Source organism: Phascolarctos cinereus, unplaced genomic scaffold (assembly GCF_003287225.1).
Source record: "Phascolarctos cinereus isolate Bilbo 61053 unplaced genomic scaffold, phaCin_HiC Scaffold_4;HRSCAF=312, whole genome shotgun sequence".
Classification (NCBI taxonomy): domain Eukaryota; kingdom Metazoa; phylum Chordata; class Mammalia; order Diprotodontia; family Phascolarctidae; genus Phascolarctos; species Phascolarctos cinereus.
In genome coordinates, this window is record NW_027555847.1 from 569,945,832 (window position 1) to 569,971,626 (window position 25,795).

Consider the following 25,795-nt stretch of genomic DNA (forward strand, 5'->3'; position numbering starts at 1 on the left):
TCATTGGACTTCCCTGGGCCCCCATTTCCTCATCTTGTAAAGTTAGGGGTTGGGTTAGATGGCTTCTGATTTGAACTCCTTTGGCTCTAGATTTATGAATGGAATTGAATCCATGGAAGCTGAAGAGATGAGTGAAGAGCCTATGAAGCAGGGAGCTCTTATTGGGGTCCACAGGACCCTATTAATAGTTTTCAAGGGGTCCATGAACTTGGAAGGGAAAAACAAATACAAGCTTTTTCACTAACCTCTAATTGAAATTTAGCATTTCCTTCAATTACTTAAAGACACCATTCTGAGAAGGGGTCCATAGGCTTTGCCAAATGGGGGAGGGCATGGTGATGATCCTGCAAAGGAGACTGAGAAGGCTCATTTAGGCAGGCAGGAAAACAACTAGGCCAGAGCATTTTCATGAAACTCTGGGAAGGAGGGAGAAAACTCACAGAGTCAATTGTGGCAGAAAGGTTAAGAAGGATAAGGACTGAGAAAAAAGGCCATTGGATTTAGTAATAAAAAAGATTACTGGTGTCCTTGGAGACAGCAGTTACAGATAAGGAGAGTTGGAAGCTAGATTGCAAGTGGTTGAGAAGTCAGTGGGAGGTGAGAACTTTTTCCAGAAGTTTGGCTATGAAAGAGGAAAGACATAAGATAATGGTTTGAAGGCACAGTTGGGTTGACTGAAGTTTTTTTTAAGGAATGATGGAGGAGATCTGAAAATGTTTTTATGTATCTCCATCAACCTTCTTATGTTTCATTAAATCTGTTATCTGCCAAGGTAATTTCTAAATCAACCACACCAACTCAATTTATTTGGCTTATGACTCAAAACTGAATAAATCTGACACACTGACAGACATATTGGCTCAAAGTTCTGGCCAAATTCCTGCTTAGGTACTTAATGTATATTTTGTCTTCTTTAATTGTGTCTAAAAATGGGCATTAGATAATAGCATTCTTATCCAAGCCCACAATATGGTACTAGGAGCAGAATGGTTACCATTTTGTGTCAGAAGTAGTTAGTGTTTACTGATGAATGAAAGGGTTCCAGGATAAAGCATTTAAACAGTCATTCTTTGGGTACAGGATGAGGTAGAGGATATTTCTAGATGTGTCAGCTATTTTTCAGTACAAAGCCAATTCTGAATCTAAACGTAATGCATTTTAAGTTTCTGGTTTTCCTTAGACTATTGAGGCCTGAATAGACCCCTGGATGTCAGCCAGTTTGAAGTACATGCCTGTTAGTACTGCAATGTTTTATACCCACAGATTGACATCCTGATGAATAAGGCCAAGCAGGCCTATTAACATAAAGTCTTCACAACTAATAGAAAAACAATTTAATTCAAGTTCATATCCTACTAATGGCAGGTTAGTTCCATTACCTTTGTAAATGAAAGAGAGCTGATCATTCTCATATTACAGAATATATAACCCATCTGTCATGTACAACCTAGAACCCCCTTCTCTTCATAGACAGGTTTCGATTTTTGGGAAGTAAGTTGTCTCTAACAACAATCTGAATGACTCATTTCGCACCACCCAAAATCATGTCTGTGAATGTATAAATTTACCTCATTCCTAGTTTTCCAAAGAACCTTTTTTTTTTACATAAAAGATGTTTATTTCAATGTATAAAGAGCAGAGATGGTACTTACATCAAGGCCAAACCATCAAGAGAATGGGTATAGATGGAACCTCTCCTTTCCCCCAAAGGTGATTTCTTTCTACGAATAAATCATTTTATAACAAAATATGGGTAGCCCTACTAGTATGAGTACAGTCTGGAACTTTGGGAGGTAGCATCTGTATCTTCCTCAAACCTGCTTCTCCTGGGACTCACTCCTCTGGAATCTTTCATCATGGTCAATGCTCCTCTAGGAATCATTTTTGCAGGAGATGCTTTAAGAATAACATGACCAGATTACTGTCCTCACCACACTCTGCTAGGCTCAGGTATCATTCACTACCCAGATGGCTCCCTGCTTCCCCACAAGTACCACAAATGCACATGGCTGACTTTCAACTCAATTCAGTTCAATTCAGCAGATATTCATTCAGCACCCACTATGTACCAAGTAAATCACTAGGCCCTGGAGGTTCAAAGTCAAAACCCAGAACAGCTCCTGTCCTTACGGAGATAAGGGGTGCACACTGATAAGGAAATAGAAGGTAATTTGAAGATGCTTCAATGACACAGGTAATCAGGAAAGACTTCAGGCAGGAAAATTTACCTTATGTCAAGTGAGATTAAGGAGGGTAAAAGTTGGGGTGCACATGAAGAGGGAGGGCACATACTCCAGGCACACTGGACAACCCTGTGCCAAGTTGTAGAGACAAGAGATGGATTGTCAAGCTCACGGAACAGTCAGCAAGCCAGTTTGAATGAAAGGCAGAGAATATGAAAGCAAGTAAGATGAAGTAAATCTGGAAAGGTATACGGGAGTCAGGTTGTGGACAGTTTGCTTTTGCTTCCCAGAAATTCTTGCTTGCTTCCTATTACTGCCTCTTCTTTAGGCTGAAGGTATTAGGGAAAAGCAAGTCCTTTTTCATCAGTGCAAGACTCCTTCCACCTACTGATCTTAATGAACTTGATAAAAATGAAACTAAAAGTAAGTGGATCTAGTCTTGGGGTAAGCCTTTCCTCATCAGGGCATGCTTATTAAATATCTGACTGCCTGAATGCTTAGGTGTTTCTTTGAGACTTTTTCTCTTATATTCATTTTATGCCTCTCTGATCTCACATCTTGTTTTTAATCACAGCCCAGAGTGAAACACATGTAAGGTAATTACTCCTTGGTGCACTGTGTTAGTGTGCATTGATTAGAAATCATTTTCAGAGTGAACACTATAACAAGGAGGTTTGATCAAAGCAGGATTATTATTTCAAGTTCTTCGCCTCAACCATATGCATTTTTCTCTTCCTTTAGAAAAACACATTTCATGGAGCTAGACCATCGGGGAGATGATGAGGTTTGGGTGGAATGGAACTACCTTCCTTTCTAACTTAAACATTTCATAAGAGCAGAGCAATCAAGCACTTTGCACACATCCTGAGCCCTACACTTCACCACTAACCCTCTCTCTGTGGGAGTTGAAGGCTGTACTGTTACACACACCATGAAACGCAGTGCAGAACTGAGACCAAATTCCAACCAGAACCATCATCAATAAGGCCTCATTAATTCTTTCAGGCCACTGGGGTTTCATTAGGTGAATGGCCTCTTCAAGACATTAAATGTACAGTGGTGGATTCCACACACTTACTGTTTACTCACAGGCCCCATTTTACTGTCCCTGATTCACCACTGGACCAGGCTCTTAAATGAAGTATGCCTGGAGGATGACTGAAAACACTCAGATTTTAAAATCTCTGTTCTTTAAGCTTTTCTCAGTCTAACTTAGAAAGTGAACACCCAAGGAATGGGGTAGACTGTAGGGTGTTGAGAAGGAATACAAGTTAAAAACATCCTGGCAAAGACCATCATTGTTATATTTATTCAATATAAAAAGAAACTACCACTACTGCCACCACTACCACCAACAAAACACCAGAATTTCCTCTTCTCTTCCTCTCTGTTAAATGTTGATGATGGCTTGTATGCTGGTGGAAAATGTGAATTTATTACATCAAAATTCAACTGTCAGTTACTGTTCTCAGAGAGAACTGGAATATTGATAACAAAAGCCATTAGCTTGGTTCTAGAACCCCATTATTAAATGGAAGTGTAAAGGCATGTGTAGGCACATGTTGCAATTCATTTTCCAATTTTAACTCCCACTAACTTCCACTGATCCTTAATAAAGAACAGAACAGCTAGCATTTATATAGCATCTTAAGGTATTATCTTGTTTTATCCTCAAAACAACTTTGGGAGGTAGGTGCTATTATTATGCTCATTGCATAGGGTATATGGGGTGTTCAGGATTAGCACCTCATTAAACCATCTTGGCAGGTGGACTAAACCAGATTAAAAGTAACTGACAGGCTTCAAACCTGTTGGTGGGCTAGCAGGGTGTCTACCCCTAGAATCTGAAGACTTTCCCTGGTAGAATGGGCAGATGAGAACAATTTGTCCGATAGCCATGAAGGTGGCTGTAGTAGGAGCTGTGCAGTGCTTAGAGCTTGGTCAGGCATTGAAGAAACAAAAGTCATTCAGTATATCCTGGGCCATCTTCAGTCATCCTGACTTTTGCCCTGCCACTGGACTTTGGTGACTCAGGAAGAGATAGTGAGGCTGACAACTTAGTGCAACTCTGCCTCACTTTAATCCAGTTCACACACACAAGTCACCACCCATGATGTCATTGGTTCTCTTCAAAAACAAAGAACAAACAAAAATAAGTAACACCAATTGCCATTTCAGAGATGAAATAGGGAAACAGTTTGTATAACTTGTCCAAAGTTACACAGCTAGGAAGTATAGGAAGCCAGATCTGAACTCAGTCTTCCCAACTCCACATCTAGGGCTCTATCCACTGTACCACCTAGCTTCTCAGAAAGCTAAAAAAATCCCCCAAACTTTTCTGCATTCCACTATATGTGCATGAAAGATAAATGGCAAGTCCATAAGCTGGCATCAGGGATTTACCAGACTGATTGTGCAGAATATCTTACTTTACCATTAACATCTAGAGGGTTGTACAATTATAGCTCAGCTTCCAAATGAAGGCCCCGAGGCACTACAAAATCCTTAGAAGCTTCCTGAATATATTTAATAACAACAATGATAATTGTAATGATGCCTTGTATTGACATGGCACTTTAAGATTTAGTAATATTAGGAGAACACATTAACGTGTGCAACACAGACATAATGCTTTAAGGTTTAATAAGGTACTTACAACTGAATAATTTAGGCAATGCAAGTATTGTGATAACCTGTTTTACAGAAGGAGGGCAGCTAGGCGGCACAGTGGATAGAGTGCTGTGCCTGGAGTCAGGAAGACTCATCTTCATGAGCTCAAATCCAGCCTCAGACACTTACTAGCTGTGTGACCCTGAGCAAGTCACTTCACTCTGCCTCAATTTGTTTATCTATAAAATGACCTGGAGAAGGAAATGGCAAACCACTCCAGTATCTTTGCCAAGAAAACCCCAAATGGGGTCATGAAGAGTTAGACTTGACTTAAAAACGATGTGACAAAAATTTTATAGAGGTGAATATTTGAACCTCAGAAAGGTTAAGTGACTTGTCCAAAGTGACACAGCTGAGACATGCCTGACCCAAACCCAGGTTTCCTAAGTTCTTCTCAAACAATGCCAAAGAAAGATCAAATGATATTCATTATAGTTTAAGTGACAAATATATCTTCTTTCATTCTGCTCATTTGAAAGCTAGTAATTTGTACGTGGGGCAGCCAAAAGGCACAGTGGATAGAGTGCTGGGCCTCAAGTCAGGAAGACATGATTCAAATCTGACCTCAGATCCTTACTAGTTATATAACTCCAGGCAAGTCACTTAATTCTGTTTGCCTCAGTTTCTTCATCTGTCAAATGAGCTGGAGAAGGAAATGGCAAACCACTCCAATATCTTTGCCAAGAAAATCCCAAATGGGGTCATGGAGAGTTGGACACGACTGAAATGACTTACCAACAAAAATTTGTGTATGGCATATATAGCAACTCTTAGTTTAAAATAACATTAGATTAACCACTTTCCACTTTCCATCAGCAGCTGTGCTTGGTTTAAATTCTGCAATATCATGCCCCACCCAGGATAATCTGAAATCTCATTACCATGTTGATTGACTCAGTTTTTTTACACTCAAAACATTCTCAACTCCCTAAATTGCTTCTGTTGTCTAACTGGGTGCAATGGAGATACACATATAAAAGTTAGTCCCTCCTCACAAGAAGCTATATTCTAATAGGATGAGACGCACATAGGAAAGGGTGTCTGGGGGACAGAGTTTTGGTTTATGAGGTCACTTGGATGGTGAATGCAACCATAGGGCAATTGTTTGTCATGATCTTTCTAGAAGCAATGATTTAATTTATTGTTCTCTAAGGAGGAGAGATATAGTCACAGGGCAAATAGGGGAAGATGGATGTGAAGCAAGGTCTAGACCTGGTGAGATGTAGTAGGTCATGTGAGTTTGTACTCACTCATCAATCAGGAAAGCTCAGTCCTCTATTAAAGTTCCATAGCTGAGGGGATGAACACTTAGGGAGGCATTATCTCCAATTTTCAGATGAGGAAGGTAAAGGATAGTGAAGTTTAGTGACTTGCTCAGCATCAAGATGGTGGGGGAAGTTAGGACTAAAATTCAGGTTTCTGGATTTTTAACTCAGATCACTTTCCATTATGGTGGATTACTTGATTATTTATGCCTCTTAGAAAAATTAAGATCTTTACAAAATGGATTTGCCCTTTAGGATTTTAAAATATTTCTTTTAAAATTTAGTATCATGAAATGATTAATTTCTAATTTTATGTCATGATCCTTATAATTCTATTTTTAAAAGTGTTATTATTTTACTAGCCTCATCCAATATTGTTTGTTTAATTTAATATGTGATTAAATGCTTCTGATTATTCATTCAACTCCTCCTGTTGGTATTTAAGAATTAATGACACTTCTTTATCATGACTCCCATAAGAAATAAAATTGCCCTTGGAAAATTAGCAGAGGGCTGTCACTTTAAAATATATCTAGCAGTTGCCATATTTTAGAAAAAAAAATTATCACCAAAGAGATTTTAAAATAAAAATAGATTTCAAATAAAAAAAAACAACTGAGTCAGATCTTTAATATGATTGATTACTTTGTGGAACACTGACAGCAGCTATTTTGTATTCCCTTAAGTCACCATATCAATAGCTCATCAAATTCCAAATCAGAATCTACCTGTTTTCTCCCTTCCTTCAATGGTGTGATAGGGGAAGAGCAGGATTTGGGTAGAGCGAGATGCTGCACTTGAATCTTAGCTCTGTGACTACAATGTCACCTCCCAGGGTCTCAGTTTCATTCTCTGTTTCACTGCATATTTTTTCTTCATTTTTACCATGACCTTTAGTCCTTTTGGATTAGATAACCTTTAAGGTACTTGTCCAGCAATCAGATGGGTAGGTTCTAAACCTCATGATCTTATAGAGTCCCCTACTGCATTAGGACACTGTAGTAACCCTGAAAACAGGTCAGAAACCTTAGAGACAATGATGTCCATTCATTACAAATTTAAAATCTCATCCATAGTAATTTATGTGAAGACTGCAGATACCAAATTTTGCCATTCTGCAATCTGGCTAGTAGCTTTTATTTCCTTTTCTATATTATTTTCACCACCAGAGAAGCACTGGGGAAACAAAGAAAGGCAAAAACAGTCCCTTCCCTCAAGCAGCTTACAATCTTGCTACATGCCTGGCTCACCTCCTTTTCTAGGCATGGACAAAACCCCATAGACAAACAATAAAGATCATTTAACCTGAAGTCAGGGTACTGTAATTGCATATTTATATATAACATATACATCATTAAATGCAGGATTTAGGTTTGCCCCAAAATAAGGATCCATTAGCACAATAACTGTGTTCCCTTTAAACAGTATGTAAGTAGGTATGCATATATTTTGAGGCAGCTAGATGGCTCGGTGGATAGAGCCCTGGGCCTAGTTAGGAAGATCTGAGTTCAAATCAGAAACATACTAGCTGTGTGACCCTAAGCAAGTCACTTAACCTCTGTTTGTTTTAATCCACTGGAGAAGGAAATGGCAAACCAATTCATTATCTTTGCCAAGAAAACCCCATGGACTATACTGGTGTGCTACAATGCATGGAGTCATAAAGAGTCAAATGTGACACAGACTGAACAATAACATGATGTGTGCATGTGTATATACAAATATATATGTATGTATATGTGCATATATATATGTGTATGCATTTTATACATATGTATATATTTGCATACACATCTTTTTTTTAATGGGGAAAGGACAAAGCCTGAGAACACATCAAAAGCTGCTCTGTATTCTCTTGGATGTCTCATCTCAGAAAATGGGAGTTCACACCTCTTTTGCTTACTAGCCATGAAACCCTGGGGAAATCATTAACATATTTCAGGCTCAATGTTCTTCTCTGCAAACTACATACTATTTGCCTTACAAGGCTGTTGTGAAGAAATCACTTTGCTAACCTTACCTCACTATATAAATGGGAATAAACATGGAATCTCAGAGTTGGAAGGAAGCTCAGAGATGAATTAGTCCAACCAATCTCTTCCCTTTGTCTACAACATCCCTGAGACCTGGTGTTAATGCTCCCCTCTTGAAAAGTAACAGTGAACTGAACTCACTAATTGTAAAGGAAGCCATTTCACATTTGAACAGTGCCAAAAGCATTAGGACATTATCCGTCACATGGAGCAGAAATCAGATACTTGGCAACTCCTGTCTATTTCTTATAGTTCTGCCCATTGGGGCCAAGAAGGACAAGATCAATACATATCCCATCTCCTCTAAGTTTTTTCTTTTTCAGGGTAGACATCCCCTATTTCTTTAGCTGGCACTCTGGTGGCATGGTTTCTCATTCCCTTCTCATCCTGTTCCTTTTTCTTTTTTCTTTTTTTCCTATTCCTTTTTCTTGAGACACTCCCCCTTGTTAATCTCTTTCCCCAAATAACTGACATTTATATGGTGCTTTAGGGTGGCAAAACACTTTCCTCACAACAACCCCATAAGGTAGTTAGTACAGGTAGGTAGTACAGTATTATTCTTATTTTATAGATGAAGAAACTGAATCTGATAGATTAAATAACTTTCCCACAGTCACACAACAAGTAAATTTCTGAGGTGAAAATTCTACAGTTCTATTTCCACTATAACACACTGCAATGCTTCCAAGAACAAAGTACTTCATATACAGTTAAACTAAGGTACAGGACAATGGGAATATAATTTTCTTCATAATGGTCATACCTTGCCCATCTTGTATCTGGGTAGCTGATTTCTGAACGTAATAAAGAATTTTACATTTAACTTATTAATCTTATTTTATTAAACTCATTGTTCTAGCTTGATAATCACTCACATTCATAGAGTGCTTTAAAGTATACAGTTGTTCTGCCTACCTCTGAGGGAGTTCAATTCTAATTATTCCATTTTACAGTTGGGAAAACTGAAGCTCAGAGACTTGAAGTCATGTGCCCTTACTGAATGTTCTTATCACTGCATCATGCTGACTCTACTCTCTCTTCCAATGTACTTAAAAAATCTAGAGCAGAAGATAGTCAAGAAGACTCTATATTAGTTTGAATTCAGAATGGCCTTATTGTTTCAGCAAAAACATGAACACATTTCCATTGAACTATAGAGATGGCTTGGTGGATTTATTATCCAATGGTTAAATGGCCCAAGAAGTAACTTTTTAGGAAAATAACTAACCATATTTTCCAAGGGTCACTCTTCTTAGGATAACTTCCCTTCAAGACTTACTTTGACACTTTTTTTTTCCATACCAAGATTGTTTACAATCTGTAACATCTGAACAAACTATTCACAGAATTGTATGACACTGCTCTTCATCTGAAACTATCTCTTGGGATGTCTTACCAGATACGCATTTTTTTTTAAAGAAAACATTGAGTTTTAATATCTATATCCAACTCTATCTATATATCCACCTAACTATCTATGCATACATATTCACATAATAAAACTCAGTAATCATTCCAAAAAATGAAAATTTTAAATTATCTGTACCATTTCATAAAATTTAGCTTACACATTTACACATTTAATGAAAGGAAAAAACCTCAAGCCTCTCTCCAATAGAAATAATTAGCCACCCAAGGATGCAAACCAACTGATCATAATAGCTATTTTTAATAGTAGTTTGAAAATGCATGTTATCTCACTGCAGTTCAATGTAATTTTAATTAAACAAATTTACAATAATGAGCTCAATAACTGCCTGGCTGTTTTCTCCAATACAATGAGAACCGGAAGGAAATGGAACTTTCTTCTTCATACCGTGAGTGCTGAGCCTGAGTAAAAGGACTACTTTAAATGGCCAAATAATAAAATTACAAGGAACACATTTTAAACTGATTAAATTTATTATAGATTTCAGTTCTACACTAACACTGCACATGTGTGGCTATTGTTCTGGCAAATATTTCCCTGCTTTGGGGGACCTGGGTGAGGAGATGGGAGGCCAGGAGAGGGAGGTGAAGTCAAAGACTAGAACCCAAACTGGCCATTCTAGCACCCAAAAAAACACTTTAAAAGGCCTGCAGGCCAAGCAGCACAAAAGATATCCCCAAGACAAATTTGGGTTGTTGTATATTTGTGCAGAAGGGGGTGGAGCTCAGGATAAAAGGATACACAGCATCATCTGACAGCTTCCTATTTTAATGAATTATTCTTGCTAATGAGTTATCTATGAATTTCAGTAGTTTCTACCTGCTGAAGAAATATATAAGCATACTGTAAAGTTCTGTACCCTAAGACAAAGTCTCTATCATGCTGTCTTAGTCATATCTCTGCCCAGGAGAACAGAGCCCTTAAAAGGGACAGGGTAACTCTGATAACACAGAGAAAGTGTAGGGAAAAACTTACTGCCAATGATATAGAATAACAGTAAAAACAGAACCTGGCCAAGCACAACAACAATAATTTATGTAATACTTTATGGTCATTAGTGGATTAGCATTGTATAGCAAAATCCTGATTCTGTCACTATCCGTGAGTGAGTCATTTCCTCTATCTAGGCTTTGGGGGCTCTATCCATAAAATAAATGCTTGCTTCACAGGCCTTTTCTTTTTTTTTCTTTTTTCCTTTTTTTTTTTAAGGCAATTGGAGTTAAGTGACTTGCCCAGAGTCACACAGCTAGTAAGTGTTATGTGTCAGAGGTCAGATTTGAACTCAGGTCCTCCTGACTCCATGGCTGGTCCTCTATCCACTGTGCCACCTAGATGCCCTCTTCACAGGCGTTTTCTGCATACGCCTCATCTCTCTCTTGGGCTTCAACTTTGCAGTTGATTCTATGTTCCTTTGGTAAGACCTAGAGAATCAGAAAACCAGGTGTCTAAACAGAATTCCTTTTCACCTCCACTAGCTTCCTACAGTTCCAGTTTCCCAGTAAATGGAATAACAACCCATGGGTACTGATGCTATTCTGTATCTCCTGAATCTTCCATAGAATCCTTGAGGACAGGCACGTGGATCAGTTTCTTTTGCTGCTCTCACTCAATAACTGTAGGTATCCTCTAAGGATCTATCATGGTCCCTCTCTTCTCCTCTCTCTGTACTATAATGGGTCAATTATCATCACTAGATCAGTAATTCTCAGTTTATATCCAGCCCTAACCTCTCTCCTGAGCTCATCTCCTATCACCAATTTGGACATCTCAAACTGGATACCTCTTACATTCAACATGTCCAAAACAGAACTTACTCTTCTCCCTCTTCAAACTCTCCTCTCTCCCAAACTTCCCTATTATTGTGGGCATCACCATCTTCCCAGACACCCAGGCTTATAGCCTCAGTGTAATCCTCTCATACTCAACTTCCTTTTCTCTCACCTGAAATTCCAGTGAACTGTTTAACAGAACCCTGCTTATCATTCCACTGCAACTAAATAAAGAAACAAAAAAACAGCTGAGCTTCAAGGATTCTCATACTAACAAAAGCACCCCAGGGAACCCCCTAGCCAGGGGTGGTGTGGGTGATGAACTGACACAGCAATGTAATGGCCACAGGTGTGGTGGCTCTGGATATGTATAAAGGGAAGAGACCTGCTGCACAAAACAAGTTAGGACCCACTCTTTATTCGGTTTTCTGTAGGATGGGTGCTTCTATAATGGTGCTTAAGTTGTAATTGTTTCAGAGCTTATAAAAACCTCATTAGAGCGTACTGAAGGGACAGCCATGCTTAATGTTGCAAATTGGTGCAACTGTATGTGCCAAACACTGTGCTAAGCTCTTTACCAGATGTTTTCTCATTATAATCTTACAACAACCCTGAGAGGTAAATGCTAGTATTATCCCCATTTTACAGCTCAGGAAACTGAGGCAGGCAGTTGTTATATGACTTGGCCAGGGTCTTCCAGACTTCCTGCCCAGTTTTTTATCTACTGTGCCTCAAGAATTAGTGGGTTCTTCTTCCACTGACAATCCTTTCTTGACATTTTTCCCCTTCAGGCCTATCCTCAACATTCACTTCAACCTGAATAAAAATATGGGGTGGGGGAGAAAAGAAATGGGGACTCAACTCAAAGAATGATTTGCCTTGGCCATATACCCTCTGGGTCTTTAACATCTTCAGGATGGTGCACATTACAAGAACTTCACTATTCTACCCCAGTCCCCCTACCCCCAAAACTACTCCAGGCAACGCAAAGAACAGTCAAAGATGACCAGAGGCAGTGGTCTGCAGAGCACCTCCCTTAAGCCATTAATTGGATGTTAAGGAGAATGAATGACTTATCTTTATAAAGGTGTTTCATAAAGCAACAGAGCATGAAAAGACACAGCTCATTAAACCAGCGGCCTGTGTTCTCTGCTAGCTGGTGTCAAGCAGCTCCTTCTCCTCTAGTTAGCCGTGCAGGCCTGCATGCTGCACCTTGGGACTCTGCCAGGTCAGCTGCTGAAGGTAATCCCGAAGAATCCGTCAGCAAATGCTGATGTATTGGGGAACGAGGGAGAACAAGGAGATTGGGGACTGAACTAATTGCGTTTTAATTTGTCTAGTGCTGGCAGAAAATGGGGCAGCTTGCAACACTCAGCTGAAATGTGCCTTTTGAGGAAGGAAAGCTTAAGATGCAGGCTCACTTATAGGGAGAAGGAAAGGAAGGAAAGGAGGGGAAACAGCACAGATGCCCAGGCTCAGAACAGTTCTAAACAGTATTTCTTCTCTGCCGTCTGAACAGCAACAATAACAATGTTCTGGCCCATACATTCTCATAGTTTACAGGGGGTTTTTGTTTTTTGTTTTTTTAAGGAAACAAAACTGGGGACTTTTTGACAGGCTCTGCAGACTTTAACTAGTCTCCTCAGCAACAGTACGCTCTCAGTTCAGGGGCAGTCAACCCCTAGAATCCTAAAAACATTAACCTTATGTGAATATTAAGTTGGAATATTTTTTAAGTCTCCTACAACACTTCAGATAATTAAAACTTTTCAACTGTCTACAGCCACCAGGCAAGAGACTTTTTTCATTAACCAATGGGGCCATCTGGCTTCTCACAGTTAACAACATCCTTGAATCAGATGCATGGGGAAGGCATTAGCTAGATCTAATAATAATAACAGTAGCAATAATTGTGCAGGCTGGCCACCTCCAATGCCCCTTTAAGAGAGTATTTTTAGTTTTCCTCTGATTAAAAATTTACTCCTTAAGTACTAGGGAGAACACGGTTCACTTTTGCATGACAGTTTTATGTATTTCTCGGTCTATTTCCTTCCTTTCTTTGAACTTCCCAGACATATATTTGGCTGCCAAGCACAAGACTGCCAACGATACTAGTTAGCTTCATTGTTAGGACCACGTTAGTCTAGTCTAGTTATATTTATTTTGAAGGTTACCTCCTAAATGTTACAAGTGAGTTCTAATTTTTTAATGAGGCTTGACTACCAAGGAATAATAGTAAAAACAGTTAAGACATATACCACTTTATTGTTTGCTAAATGCTTTACACATATTAAAACACTGGAAGGTAAGTTTACAGACCACCAACTCATCAACACTATCTGTTTTGCACAGACCAAAACACAGGCACTTCATTTCCAGACTCTGGGTGGGTGCACTGGTTTCTCCATGAACATTCTCTTGTTCTACGTGGAGATAATTGGGACTTAGGACTACATCAGAGTCACGGTTTTATCATCACAGCCCTTAAAACTACAGCATTGGATTGCTGAGATTGCCACCAGGTTCTGAGTGTACAAGCCCTCTGGGTCAGCGGCACAGGTGAAAATCACCTGCCATATCCTGGCCCCGAAGTTCACTCTCCAGGACCCTAACAAAGCTCCCAAGAATCTCCAATTAAGTCCCTTCTGTCCTACTTACCACTCAGGCTTGACTGGGGTAAAGAAGGTACAAAAGGGTTGTGAGTAAGGAATGCATGTTCTACCCACAAAGTGATGGGCCATAAGTGGCAGCTGCCCCAAATCTGTTAACACCCTAACTCACTACATATGCATTCAGTACAATCTTTATACTCCCTACTGTTTCTGTTCTATTCATTCATGCCCGATTACTTCATGCGCTTGCTAAGCACTTCTTGCTTTATTACAAACATATTCAGGAAACAGATGTCACTACCACAACACTGAATGAATGGCAAGCTGTCTGTGTTACCCAGGCATTGCCCAGGGATTCTCAACTTTAGCACCAACTGTACTGGTCACTGTGATGAGAGGGAAAGGCTATCATAAAGAGTTACTTCCCTGAAGTCATTTCTAATCTAATGGCAGAGGCAGGACAATGATATATTTAAAATACTCAAAAAAACCAAACAAACAAACCAAAAAACCCAAACAGTTTTTAACAGGTACACAATTAAGCTATAAAGGCAAGAATTAGAGTGGAGGAGGGAAGGTGCATAGGCAGCAGGTCAGAGCAACTTCTTATGCTAAACTGAGGAACAATTCACTTGAAAAGACTACACCAAGGGGTTAAAAGCACAGAACTTTGTGTCTTTTCTCCTCCATGAAGTTCTCCCAGATCATTTGTTTTATGAGGGGATCAGATCCAGCAACGAAGCAATTAGAGTGTAGGTATACAAACATGTCCTTGCTTTACTAAAATACAAATAATCCTGAAATGATGCACAAAGAAAAACAGTGGGTACAGCCTCCCCTGGTCCTGCGCTTATTGACGCCAGATGGAGACCACACGGAGCTAGGGGTGGTTGTGTCAGGTCTGAGAAATGGATCCCCAATATAGGTAGGGTGTTCAGAGATCTGCAACTGAGAGGAACATTTGCACATGGGACATCTAGTCCAACCCTATTTTAGCAGAAAACTGAAGTATGGAATATTAAGTGACTTGCCTAAAGTCAAAAAGGTGGTGAGCATTTGAACCTCTTACCAGCACCTTGGGAGATCCTTCTCAATCAGATGATCAATTACATGAAGGCCTGTCTATGACTTTGTTGTCTTCCCATGGGAAGTTCCTCATTAGCTATTAGTTTGCTGTGTCATATTTGTGGCCTTAACCTATCAAAGCCTAAATACTCCCAGGCTATCATACCAATCCAGCCCAGGATTCTCTCTCTATCCTTTGAACTCACAGCACTTAATGTCTATACTACTCAATATATGTGATGTTTCTTAAATTATTTTCTTGCATATGTTTATATCCTTTCTATCTCTTCAATCAGACTATAGGCTTCCTTGACTCTATCTTACAAAGAAAGCAGAATCACAGCAGCACACAGGATACATGAGATGCACACACCTAGAAACCTTTCCATCTCAAATGTTTAACTGGGCTATTTTTGCCTGACTTGTGGTAGAGCCTTCTAAGTTAAGTTCATACTGTACTGATCAGCCATAGCTGGACACATTGTACCCTGACCCCCAACATCGTGATGTCATTGGTCCTCTTCGAGTATGAAGGATGAACAACACATAGCTTTATACTGTGGTTCTGGAGAAAAAGCATGCTATACTTGGGAGCAAGAGATTTTGGTTCAAATCTCAGCTTAAGACATTTTACCACTCTGAGCCTCAGTTTCCCCATTTGTAAAATAAGAATGACATTTTCACTACCCACTTCATATATTTGTGAGGAAAGGACTTGGCAAACCCTTTGGGGACTATACAATGAGTTATTACTATACTTTAAGTTATTATTATACATTAAATAAAATCACATTTTTTAAGGGACCTTGATGTTGTTAAATTGGTTGTACTACTTTTCATTTGGTCTGTGGGTTTCAGAGTGAGTTATTTCTTCTTGTCATCCAACTTTAAATAATCCATAACAACACTGGTGAGGAATATTCATGCCTCTACTTGCCAAAGCTCTTCCACACCCTGGTGGATAGTTCAGTAATAAGTTGCTGAGACCAAAAGGTTATCACCTAGTAGCTGGTTTCTTGATTGAAGTGGCACTTGCATGAGGATCTAATCCTTGCCATTTGTCAGTCTTTCTCAATTCCCCATGCTATGACCTCTCCAGAGTTAGAAACCTTAGAAATCATCAAGCCAAAACTCTCTCAATTTACAAATGAGGACCTCTGGACCAAGGCCTTTTGAGCTCAGTCCACTGTTCTTTCTGCTAGACCACATTATCTCTTGCTTACTAGAAAAGAAAACAAAAGCACAGAAATAGAGGACTAAATCATAATTTAGTATTCCAGAGTAAGTAATCGGACTTGGCCACTTAGCTCATCTGTCTTGTCATGTCACAGTTCCCTGAGCTGCATGGCCTCAGGGACAGATGGTGAACAAAATACTCCCATACTTTTCAAAGTGATGACCAAAGGCATAAATTGAAAAATGTGTTAACCTTTGAACTGTAATTGTCACTCCACCCACCCAATGACTGATTATCTAAGTGGACACCCAGAGACTTGACAACAGAGTTCTGAGATTGAAACAAACTGTCTCCTTCTTCTCAGTAGGTACCCATCCTCCTTCAGGATAGATAATGATCATGATGTGAGGTCAAAAAGAAATTTCCCCATTGGTAATTTAGTATGTGTCAACTAAGTTAAACTTTGTAACTAACACTATGTCAAATATGACACATCTCACTAGTCCAACTATTGGATTCTTTCAGAGGGCTAGTATCTATGCCACATATATCCAGAATAAGGCAGGAAGGAAATCAGTCCACAAACATTTATTAAGTATGCTAAGCACTGTGCTAAGTGCTGAAGATATAAAGAAAAATAAAAACAGTCCCTACCTTGAAGGAACTTACTTTTAAATGGGGAAGGCAGCCTGTAAATAACTAGGTACATATAAAATATGTACAAATTCAATGTAAGGTAATCTTGGAAGGGAAGATACTAGGGGGACCAGGAAAGACTTCCTGAAGAAGGTAGGATTTGAGCTGAATCTTGAAGTAAATTAGGGACAGTAAGAAACAAAGGTGTGGAGGGAATTGAAGCAGCTATATGGAATAGTTGATAGAGTACTGGACTTCAAGTCAGAAAAACCTGAGTTTAAATTCTGCCTCAACAGGCCTGTTCCTCATCTGTAAAATGGGGAGTAAAATAACCCACAAGGTTGTATCCAATGAGACAATAGATGTAAAACACTAGAAACATATTAGCCGCTATCATCCTCATCCTCATTATTACTGTTTTTGTTGCAATCATTATTAGGGAGAACATTCCAACCATGGGAGAAACCAGCCTCAGCATCACATAGATCACAATCATAGATGTGGAGATGGAAAAGACCTTGGATGTTATCTAGTCTACCATGTTTATTTTACCCAGAAGGGCCCTGAGGCTCAGAGAGGCCACATGATTTGTTCAAGGTCACACATGAAGTAAGTAAAAAGTCAGGATTTGAACGAAGGTCGTTTGACTCCAAATCCAGTGCTCTTTCCACTGTCCTATGATATCTTTCCAATTTTTGGCAAAAGAGTAGTCAGGGTTCTTTAGGACTATATGGAAAATCAACGTGCATGTAAACAGCTGCTTCAATTCCCTCCACACCCTCTGAAAGAATCCAGTAGTTGGACTAGTGAGATGTGTCATATTTGACATAGTGTTAGTTACAAAGTCTAACTTAGTTGATGCATGCTAAATTACCAATGGGGAAATTTCTTTTTGCCTTGAGTTATCATCATTCAGGGACCTAGGGAATTTGCTTGTAAAAATAGCATGATTATGTTTATGACCTGAGCTAACCCTTCCTCAACTATGTTTCTCCAACACAGCATGTTTAACTATATAAAGTGCAAAAATGGAGAGTTGGGGGAAAGGGTAAAAACTATATACAGATTAATTAAATTCAGGTACAGGGTTCCTTTTATTCAATTCAGTTTGGTATAAGTTCATGCAAAAACTAACTTCTACAGGCATTTTCAACTTTCCTTCTGAATTCACTCACATCCACCTCCACTTCCAGCCTAAGGCCAAAGTAATTTGTCTCAATTCTCTTGGTCCCAGAGGAAGTAAGAGCCTTTCTGTCTTGGTCCCAAGTTGAAATAGCTTTCCTCATAGCTACCTGAATTCCGATTTAGTGACTTCTCTGGATTCTATTCACAAAATTTCTTTGAATTGGACTTTCTTTTTTCTAGTTGTGGTGAGCTACCTTTCCTCTAAAAGCTTCTGCATCATTTCTAACTTTAGAGATATCCTGAAAGCTCTAAGACTCTCTGTAAAGTCTTTCTAAAAGCATCACCATTTAGGGATTGTAATCTTCCCTCTTGGGTCCCTAAACCCACCAAAGGAAGTCATTTTTCTTATAAATATACATAATGGACACCCATTCAAAGCCATACAAATTTGCTGAAATATCTATTTATCTATCTATATGTATGTCTATACATGTATGTACACACACATTTATCTAGAGATTAGAGAGCAGTGAAAGTTCAGGTTGGAAGGGTTCCTAGTGATCATCTATTCCAACTTCATCTCCATGCGATAGGAAGAAACACAGAATCATAGATGCTGACTTGATTAATAGTGATCAGCTAATGGTTAAGGAAGATTCCATGGCAGAAGCAATCTTTCAGATATGTCTGAAAGGAAGGAAGACCATACCCTCACCAACACATCTGTGGATCACATAGATACTGGGAAAGCAGTGAGGCAGAAGGGGTATAGGAGTGAAAGACTTGGAGGTATCCTCAGAATCTGATGGATATTTTCTCAGAAGAGGGAGAAGGGAACAGGACCAATGAGAAGGGTATTGAGAGTTCATAGAATTTTAGAACTTAAAGGGACCTAAGAAATCATCTAGTCTTCATTTTACACCAGCAACAAGGGAATCTTTTACCTCATTTCATGTGTATGAGAAAGAGAGGGATTACCAAAAATCCAAGACCTCCAAAGTATAGTAAAAGAGGCTTAAAAAAGGGGGAAGATGAGGAAAAAATTACAATTAGGGTTGACACCCTTGGAGACATGGTATAGCATGAAATTTCTGCAGCTATAATATGGTGCACTTATGTATTGCCTTCCTTCCACCTCAGATGCTAGTGCCTTTCTTTCTAAAGTTACCTTTCCTCTACTCTGCATTTATATTTTATGTACTGATTTACGTGTATGTTGCCTTTCACATTAAAACAAGGAAAATGAAGGAAATAGTGTACAGATTAATTACTTCCCAAAAAAAGTATACATATATTTTAAAGTTTAATCTGTACTGTTAACATTTTCTCTATCACTTTCCTAAGTCTAAACAAATCAATAATATAATATATAACATAATAATATAATCAATAAAATAATAAATCCTCATTTTTTAGTGTTTGCTGATTTCTGAGGTATAAATGCTGCTCACAACGAAAATTTGAGTTAGCTCTCATGAGCTGGTTTGAGCTGGCACACCTTGGCACACCCTTGGCAAGGTACATCTGTACAGAGTAGGAACAGTGAATGAGATGTTGGAGATGACAGCAAGGAATGGTAGGCAGTGGAATCTAGGATAGGTTGGCAAGGTACCCAACAGACGTGTAAAACTATGAGCCTGAAATCCTCAAATACATAGTTTTTTTTGTTCATTCATCGAGTATGGACTACAGATTTGTAGTGAAAATATGCACTACTATGTAATCCTTTGATCTTTCTTAGACTCCATTTCATGACTGGGGGTCCATCTTGTAACTGACTTGTGATGAAGTTTCACTTTGCTGGGGAAACTTATTAGGTGGTTTGCTGAATCCCTTCTCATCTCCACACCTTGGCTTTCCCTGACTGTGTATCCAGATAAGTGACCCCTTCCTACCCTGTTTCTTGATATAAGGCCTGCAGACCATCTCCTATACTGTTTTTTGGCATAAGCCACCATTGTCAAGATGATCAAGGTCAGAACACTGGGTGGGCTTTTGCTTACTCTGAACCTAGGAGATAGGTCCCACTGCTTGAGGTGGCCAAGACCAAAGCAGTGGGCAGGCCTTTGATTACCTTGCACTTGGAGACAGCCACCTCTCCTCAGTCCTCCCCTCCTCCACCAAATCTGGGGGGATGTCCTTGGAGAACACCATAAAAATCCCATTCAAATCCTTAGTCAGAAGAGCAATCACTGACAGTCCCTTGAGAGTATGATTGTCTTCCACTCTCACTTGATGCTTGGGGATCAGCTCTTTCTTCCCACAGATAGTACCTAATTCCCTGAGTGGCACAGCTTTTCTCCTCTCATATTCTTCCTTTCTCCTCTTCCCTATTGCTCACTATAGGTTTCTCTACTTCAGCACTGTCCTCTAGATCTTGTTTACATCCACCATCAACTGGCAGTGGTAAGTATCAATGTGATTCTAATAAAGCCTCATGTAATAACTACTGGAGTTGTGCTTTCTTGTCAGAATCTAACCGAACCAGCTGAAAGGGCAATAATCTGAGCTTGGGCTATGGCTATATCACCTTAGTTCATGGGCCACTGACCAAAGCTGAAACTAAGTTTACTGGCAGCTGCACCTCCATAGATGTGACGGGACAGGCAGCCCTACTGTCACCCTCTGTCTTCTTCAAAGAAGAAGGGCTAGGACAGAGAACCTCATGCTTCAATGGTAGATCCTTGGGGTTAGCTTCATGGGCAAGACTTACTGCCTTCAAAGAAGAGAGCAAGGGCTGCAGGCCTGAACCCATGCCTCAGTGACAGGGAATTCTCCCTCTCTCATGTCCCTTAGAAGCATGAGATCCTGACTAGGACTCTTGGGTACAACTCCTATGCACCAGTGAAAGGGAGTTAATTCCCTATCATGGTCAAGGCAAGGCTTGTACCCCTGTCAATACAAGGTCCATGCACATAAGACTTCATAAAACCTGAAGGTATCAATGTTAGTTGAGATAGTTTAATATTCTCAAAGTACTCATTACTATTCTTTACCTTCAAAATCAAAGGCTACAGAGAGGGAGCATGACAAAGTCAATGGAGAGCTGACCTTGAAGCCAAGAAGACTTGGGTTTATGTCTTTCCTCTGATACAGTCTAGTTATATGATTGTGGTCAAGTCATTTAACCTCTTATTGCTCCAGGCAACTCTTCAAAACTTCAAAATTGCAGAGATGGTGCCAACCTGCATTTATAGAGGGAAGTTCCTAATCTAGGATACTTCCCTATGTGAGTGAAAACACAGGCCTAGTCTCTAAGTGCTAGAACAAAAAAAGGACTAAATTTTAAATTAGCTATACATTTTTCCCCATCTCTATGCTTTTAATATGGAGCTGAATAGCAACAAAATAAAATCAAGGATCTAATTTTGAAACAACAATATCTGCGGTACAGCTGAATCTACTGTAAGTTCTATTACTATACTTAAACTATTTCATGATAAGAATTCATAATCAGAATTAAGACATTGTAGTAAAGGAAGTCCCAAAAGTCTTAGTGCTTAACACTGTACCAGGACTTCTGGAATACCATTCATACTTAACCAAAGAAAGACACAGCATCATTTATTCAACTTATAAAGAAAGAAAAAGATACTGAAGCCTTTTGGAAAGATTTCAACAAGGAGGGTTAGGGCACTAAAGGAAACTTCTGATGAATTTTCAGGTTTAACAACAAATTCAGTAAACTGTAACATCATTCTTTGAGAATTCACATTAACAGGGTTTTTTTTTAAACCATATGTAAATAAACAGATGTTTATTCTCAGAAAATTACTGTCACCTAGATGTGGTGAAAAAATATATTAAAAAGCTTTACTTACTTTGGATGCTCAAACTTGTCTATGAGATCAACCTTCTCTACCAGGTCCCCTCCAATGGTTCGGACTAAGTCATAGAAATCATTCTCAGAGTAATTCTGAGAGGGTAGCCAGAAGGAGATGTCATTCACCAAAGCTGGATACTTGCTAAGAGGCTAAAAAAAAAAAAGATGAATTTTTAGTGTGGAAAGGAAATATTCTGAATTTTTATGGCAAGTTTCAATTGGCTAATTGGGAAAAGTTAATGAATCCTTAATTTACTTTCTGTATTTTGAGAATAAGACAAGCTTAAAGGATAAATTCATCTCAAAATTTAGATAATTTCATTATGAATATAAAATATTCTTATCATAATTGTATAATATGACTATATGTTAGATTTATAGTTTCTCTAATGGTCAATTTAGTATTAAAGCAATTTGAATTTATCATATTGCAAATTTTCTCATTTGAATGTTAGAGAAGGAAAAAGGTTCAATTTAATTAAGAAGAGATTCATTAACTGCCTATGGTACTTTCCGGAAACCTCTTTAATTTAGAAATAAGTAGTTGTCTTTACAAAATGGATATTTCGATTAGTAATGCTTTCATTGTCTATTACGTATTTAGCAAGATTTTTTTTAAAGTGGAATTACTTCTTAAATTATGCCTATAAGAAAAAGTACCATAAGTATGAATACTGGAATCTCTTCCCTCTGATTTTTTTATGTAAGTTTTCTCTATATTCAGTCTTTCACTGTTTCATCAGGCATATGTTTAAACATTAGAGAAGTTACTGGTTTTCAGAAGGGAACATGAGTGTGCAAGACAACTTTGAAAGTTACATGTGGAATTTGTTTTATGCTTAAAGGAAAATAGTGTAATATAGGTTCACAGTTTTACGTTTTAGTTTGTACGTGGAAATGCTGTGTTATCTGGTGTTAAGTTTAAATTTTTTTAAAAATGGCTGTCTTTGTTTAAATGGCTTCCACAGATACTACAACCTGTATATAAAGGTTTTGGTGTATATAGGATATTATCTCAATCAAAAATCATATCTCCATTCTCAAATATTTTATGACACAACTGAGAAATCCTAAGAGAATACCTGATAAAACTATAAACTTGTTAGGAGGACAAATATGTACAACGAATTGATTTATGCTGCCTGGGTAACTATAGTATAAGCCATCAATGAATACCTGATAAGGAAAACAGCACAACTTTTAAATTAGCACATTCTCTAAGGAATCAGATAGTGAAACAAAATGATTACTCAACTTGAAATATGAATAAAGTTGTCAGACAAATGCACCGGATTGGAACCCCAATTTCAAACCTGAACACAATAAAGCTATCATGTAGCTGTGCATTATGAAATATCCTGCTAAGGAAGATAGGCTCCATTTCCTCTCCGAGGAGCCAAGCTGCAGTGCTAAATAATTACCACAACTGTTAGAAAGAGATAAAATGAAGGGAATTTAATGATTATATTGAGGTAGAAGGGACAAAGAAACATTCTTGCTCGGATGTTTTTTCTTGTATCCACCTACACTATGGGATGAGACTCTGATGCCCCATGAGCAGCATGAAAGCTTAACTAAACCAGTTCCTTAGAGACATTAATTATTATTCAAGAGGGCAAAATGGTCTACAAAGAATATATACATACACATATACATATATACACACATACATACATGTATATGTGTGTATGTATATATATACACACACACACATACATATATATATATATATATATACATATACATAAAATCTACTCTTTAGCTAATTCAAGACTAGCAAATGCAACTAGCAGCAGCAGCAGCAGATCATGAGCAAAGAGACAGATATGAATGGAGGAATAGGGGCTTACTCACTGGGGCATGGCATACCTCTGTGTCTTCAGTCATGTGACAAATCAAATTGCTCTGGGAGGATAATGGATTCAGGGAGAGTGACACACATTCCTCTAACATATGAGAAAACTTAAGTGCTTAGTGAGGAAAAAATTTTTTAAAGTTAAACAATAAAGTTTTCTTAAAAAATTTTTTTTATTCCCCCTGCCCACATCTAACCACACTACACGTTCCTGGTACTACATATGCTTCTCTATTTAGAGGTTCTAGCCACCCCTTGCCCTATATGTGTGTATGGCATATCTACCATGAGACAATAAACTTCCTGAAGGTAATCTGCACCAATCTTTGTACCACCTCCTGGCCCAAACAATGTCTTATACACAGTAAATGTTTAATCAATGAATTTAAATAAATATAGTCTAGCTTCCTCATATTTTTTGATTAGCAAATATATCCAAAGAGATGAAGTGATGTGTGCAAATTAACAGTTGTGGCAAGATGCATTTTCAGAGAAAGCATCAGAACCCAAGTCTTAATGTCTTTTTCTCAACCTTCCAATTTTCTTTAAAAAAAAAAATTAAGCATCATTCCTGGTTACTAGTCACGTAAGCAACAAACTGGTAGACTGGACATTTTCTTGGATCCTCATGACCTCTCCAACTTCTTCAAATCAGAAATTATGTGCTGAAGATAAAGTAACTTCAATTGCCTCCTTGGTCCAGGATATCCAGAACCCAAAAGAAGATAAAACAAAATAAAACCCAAACCCAGGAACCCAGAGCTTACTTAGCACTCCTTCCCCAACTCCAATATTACTGGCACCAAGGCTGGTCTAGCAGACCCAGGGACATGACATAGGCTTACTCACTCATTCTTACATCAAAATTCACCCTTTTACCCTAGCTTCCCCTTCTCTCTTTCTAGAGCCATGGAGACCCTGGTTCTACATTGCAGAAGTTTGCCAGCTTGGCCATAACCCTTCAAAAACAAAGGCCTCCTGGGGGTAGCAACCTAGCAGCACCAGAACTGCAAAGCTCTGAACTGCCAATGCTGGGGAAAACAGGTTCTGAACTGCTGATGCTCGGCTAGAAAACCAAGAAACAGAAAAAGTGAGACAGATCACCAGGACGGGACACTGTGTGTGTGTATTTGGGGGCTATATAGCACTGTACCAAACCTGAGGTTGAAAAAAAAGTAAAAGCACAGCATCTAGCTAGGACAGTTAAAATCTGACCACCCAAAAGTCAGATGGGGCAGAGACCCAGGTTGGTGAACTGTGAACTGCCCAACTTGGGGGCAGACTGAGATGCTTTAAGAGCCAGTTCCCAAGGAAATCGCAGTCAAAAGGAAAGGAGTCAGGAAGTGAGGAAGAAGGAAAAAAAGACTGAAAGGAGCAAAAATTTCAGGAAGAAGAAACTTCAAAGACCTTGAACATAAACAGATGAATCAACAGGAAAAACAGTAATAACAGAAGGAAACAGGGCCTCCAGATCTAAAAAGCATGCTCATGCAGCTATGAAAAAATATTGCAAAATAAAGGAAAATGATTCAATTCTTTTTCCTTTCAAATATTTATTTTCCCCAATTACATATACAAAGTTTTAAATTTTTAACTTTTTTTTTAGGTTTAGGCAATTGGGGTTAAGTGACTTGCCCAGGGTCACACTGCTAGTAAATGTCAAGACTTTGATCTGAGCCTGGATTTGAACTCAGGTCCTCCTGACTTCAGGACTGGTGCTCTATCCACTGTGCCACTTAGCTGCCTCACATGTACAAAGTTTTTAACAGTTGTTTTTTAAAATTTTGAGTTCCAAAATCTCTCCTTTCCTCTCTACCCTCCCCCTTCATTGAGAAGGTAAGCAATTTGATATAGGTTATACATGCACAGTCATGCAAAATATATTTCCATATTAGTCATGTTGTGAAAGAAAACACAGAGTCCACCCCCCAAAAAAACTCAAGAAAAATAAAGTTAAAAAAAAAGCATGCTTCAATCTGCATTTAGACTCCATCAGTTCTTTCTCTGAAGGTGCATAGCATTTCCATCATGAGCCCTCCAGAATTGTCTTAGATCATTGTATTGCTGAGAATAGCTAAGTCATTCACAGTTGATCATCCACTATTGCTGTTACTGTGTACAACATTATGGTTCTATTCACTTCACTTTGCATT

The 25,795-nt window shown here is 38.7% G+C and overlaps 1 protein-coding gene across 3 annotated transcripts in view; it reads right to left on the minus strand.

The window, feature by feature from the left end:
• Nucleotides 1-25,795, minus strand: part of FARS2 (phenylalanyl-tRNA synthetase 2, mitochondrial) — a 623,068-nt gene that overhangs the window by 191,190 nt on the left and 406,083 nt on the right. For all 3 annotated transcript variants that reach the window (XM_020973819.2, XM_078153627.1, XM_078153628.1), the window contains one exon: nt 21,786-21,937. In XM_020973819.2, the coding sequence (XP_020829478.1) occupies nt 21,786-21,937 (152 nt within the window). The remainder of the gene's footprint in view (nt 1-21,785; nt 21,938-25,795) is intronic.